Source organism: Colobus angolensis, unplaced genomic scaffold, assembly GCF_000951035.1.
Source record: "Colobus angolensis palliatus isolate OR3802 unplaced genomic scaffold, Cang.pa_1.0 Scaffold700, whole genome shotgun sequence".
Taxonomy (NCBI): Eukaryota; Metazoa; Chordata; class Mammalia; order Primates; family Cercopithecidae; genus Colobus; species Colobus angolensis.
Window position 1 is genome coordinate 103,440 of NW_012120711.1, and position 2,007 is coordinate 105,446.

A 2,007-nucleotide genomic window follows, 5' to 3' on the forward strand; every position below is an offset into this window, starting at 1 on the left:
GTGCCCAGTGCCCGCACCCCGCCTAGGAGCCCCGGTTGGCGGCGTCGCTGTCAGTGTCTTCTCAGGAGACCATCTGTGTGATCAGATCGTTCATGTCCCCACAGCACGTTTCTTGCAGCAGCAGAAGGCTGAGTGTCACTTCTTCAATGGGACGGAGCGGATGCGGTTGCTGTTGAGATACTTCTATAACCAGGAGGAGTACGTGCGCTACGACAGCGACGTGGGGGAGTACCGGGCGGTGACGGAGCTGGGGCGGCGTAGCGCCGAGTACTGGAACAGCCAGAAGGACCTTCTGGAGCGGAGGCGGGCCGAGTTGGACACCTACTGCAGACACAACTACGGGGTTGCTGAGAGCTTCACAGTGCAGCGGCGAGGTGAGCGCGGCGGGGGCGGGGCCTGAGTCTCTGTGAGCTGGGAATCTGAGTGTGTGTGAGTGTGTGTGTGTGTGTGAGAGAGAGAGAGAGAGAGGAAGAGAGAGAGAGCCATCTGTGAGCATTTAGAATCCTTTCTATCCTGAGCAAGCAGTTTTGAAGGCACAGGCGTGTGTATAGAATGTGGATTTGTCTGTGTGGCTGTTGTGGGGCAGAGGGGGGAGGCAGGAGGGGGCTGCTTCTTATCCTTGGAGGCCTCTGTGGGGAGGTGACAAGGGAGGTGGGTGCAGGGGGCTGGAGAGAGAGGAGACCTTGATTGTCCTGGGTCCTTAGAGAGGCAGGGAAGGGAAATGTAAGGGGTGTGTGGTTGGGGTGAAGGTTTAGGGGAGGAGAGTGAGGGGTAAGGAAGGTTTGGGATAATGTGAGGAGGCCAGTTCCAGACTGTTCCTGGCACACACCCTTCATGTAATCTCTGAAATAAAAGTGTGTGCTATTTGTAAAAGCATTAGATTGATTTCTAGAGGAATTGAGTAGACCTCTGAGGCACCTCTGAAGCTTCTTTAGGTCTAAATTTCTTCCCAGTTTTTGTTTTTTTAGTGTGTATGTTTTTACATAGTAGAAATGACTGTGAAACTAACTTCTTGAATTAAAGTTTTCACACAGTTACTATTTCATTATAATGCTAATAGTTTTCTAGTAGTTACATATTATTCTTTTACATGTAATGGTTGTGACACAACTCACCTCACTTTCCCCTTTGTTGACCTTTATTATGACATTCACCAAAAGTTGAAAATGTATGTTTCTGGTTAATTTTTAATTTATTTTTTTATTTGTAATTCTTCTGAATTATTTTGACCTATTTATTAGCTAATTATACTTACTGCTCTAATAATTTCCTCTTGTATTTGATAGGTAATGGACAACGATCTACTGTCTAATATCTCGAGGGCTTAGTATTTTTCTCAGTGACCTTGTGGGTTTTTTGTACTGTAAGATTATTAACACTTTATTGATATTTGATTCAGCATTTGCTCCAGTTTGTGGTTTGTGGATTTTGAAAATTCTTTTCCATATTAAGATTTGAACATTTTTATTTAATAAAATATATTGCAAAATTTTTATTAACGATTTACAATCCATCTTAAATCTATCATTTTGTGGTACTGTTGTCTCTAGGCTTCTCCTTACTTCTAAAAAAATTGCATTTATTGAGAGTCTGCTAGTGTCAGGGATTTTCCTGGGCATAAGCACCCCAAGTAACGAGTCCCAGACCCTGCCTTAATCCAAATGTCATTCTGGAAAGAAAAATCATTTTACAATGATGGGCCTAATAATAATTATGCTTGTGTTGCACGGGAGATGCATTGATCAGCTAAATGTAAATATAAGAACTTGCAAACCTAAAATAACGTTCCTTAATCCTTCTGTCTGCTTTAGGACTCACGCTTTTCTAGGAACATAAAAATTTGGAAAATCATTTCTGTCTGTCCCACCTTCCCAGGGGCAGAACCATTTCTGTGGTGTTTTAAGGTGTGAGTCCATGGCGGTAGTATTCCTAAAACTTCATACTCAGTTTCCTCATGTACCCAACTCTGTCCCTTTATCTATCCACATTGCTTTAAATCATATTTTT

The 2,007-nt window shown here is 43.2% G+C and overlaps 1 protein-coding gene across 1 annotated transcript in view; it reads left to right on the forward strand.

Moving 5' to 3' along the window:
* The window catches only part of LOC105501361 (HLA class II histocompatibility antigen, DRB1-4 beta chain-like), a 14,680-nt gene that overhangs the window by 7,611 nt on the left and 5,062 nt on the right, over window positions 1-2,007 (forward strand). Inside the window, exon 2 of the mRNA XM_011927257.1 lies at window positions 105-374. Coding sequence (XP_011782647.1) covers window positions 105-374 — 270 coding nt within the window. The remainder of the gene's footprint in view (window positions 1-104; window positions 375-2,007) is intronic.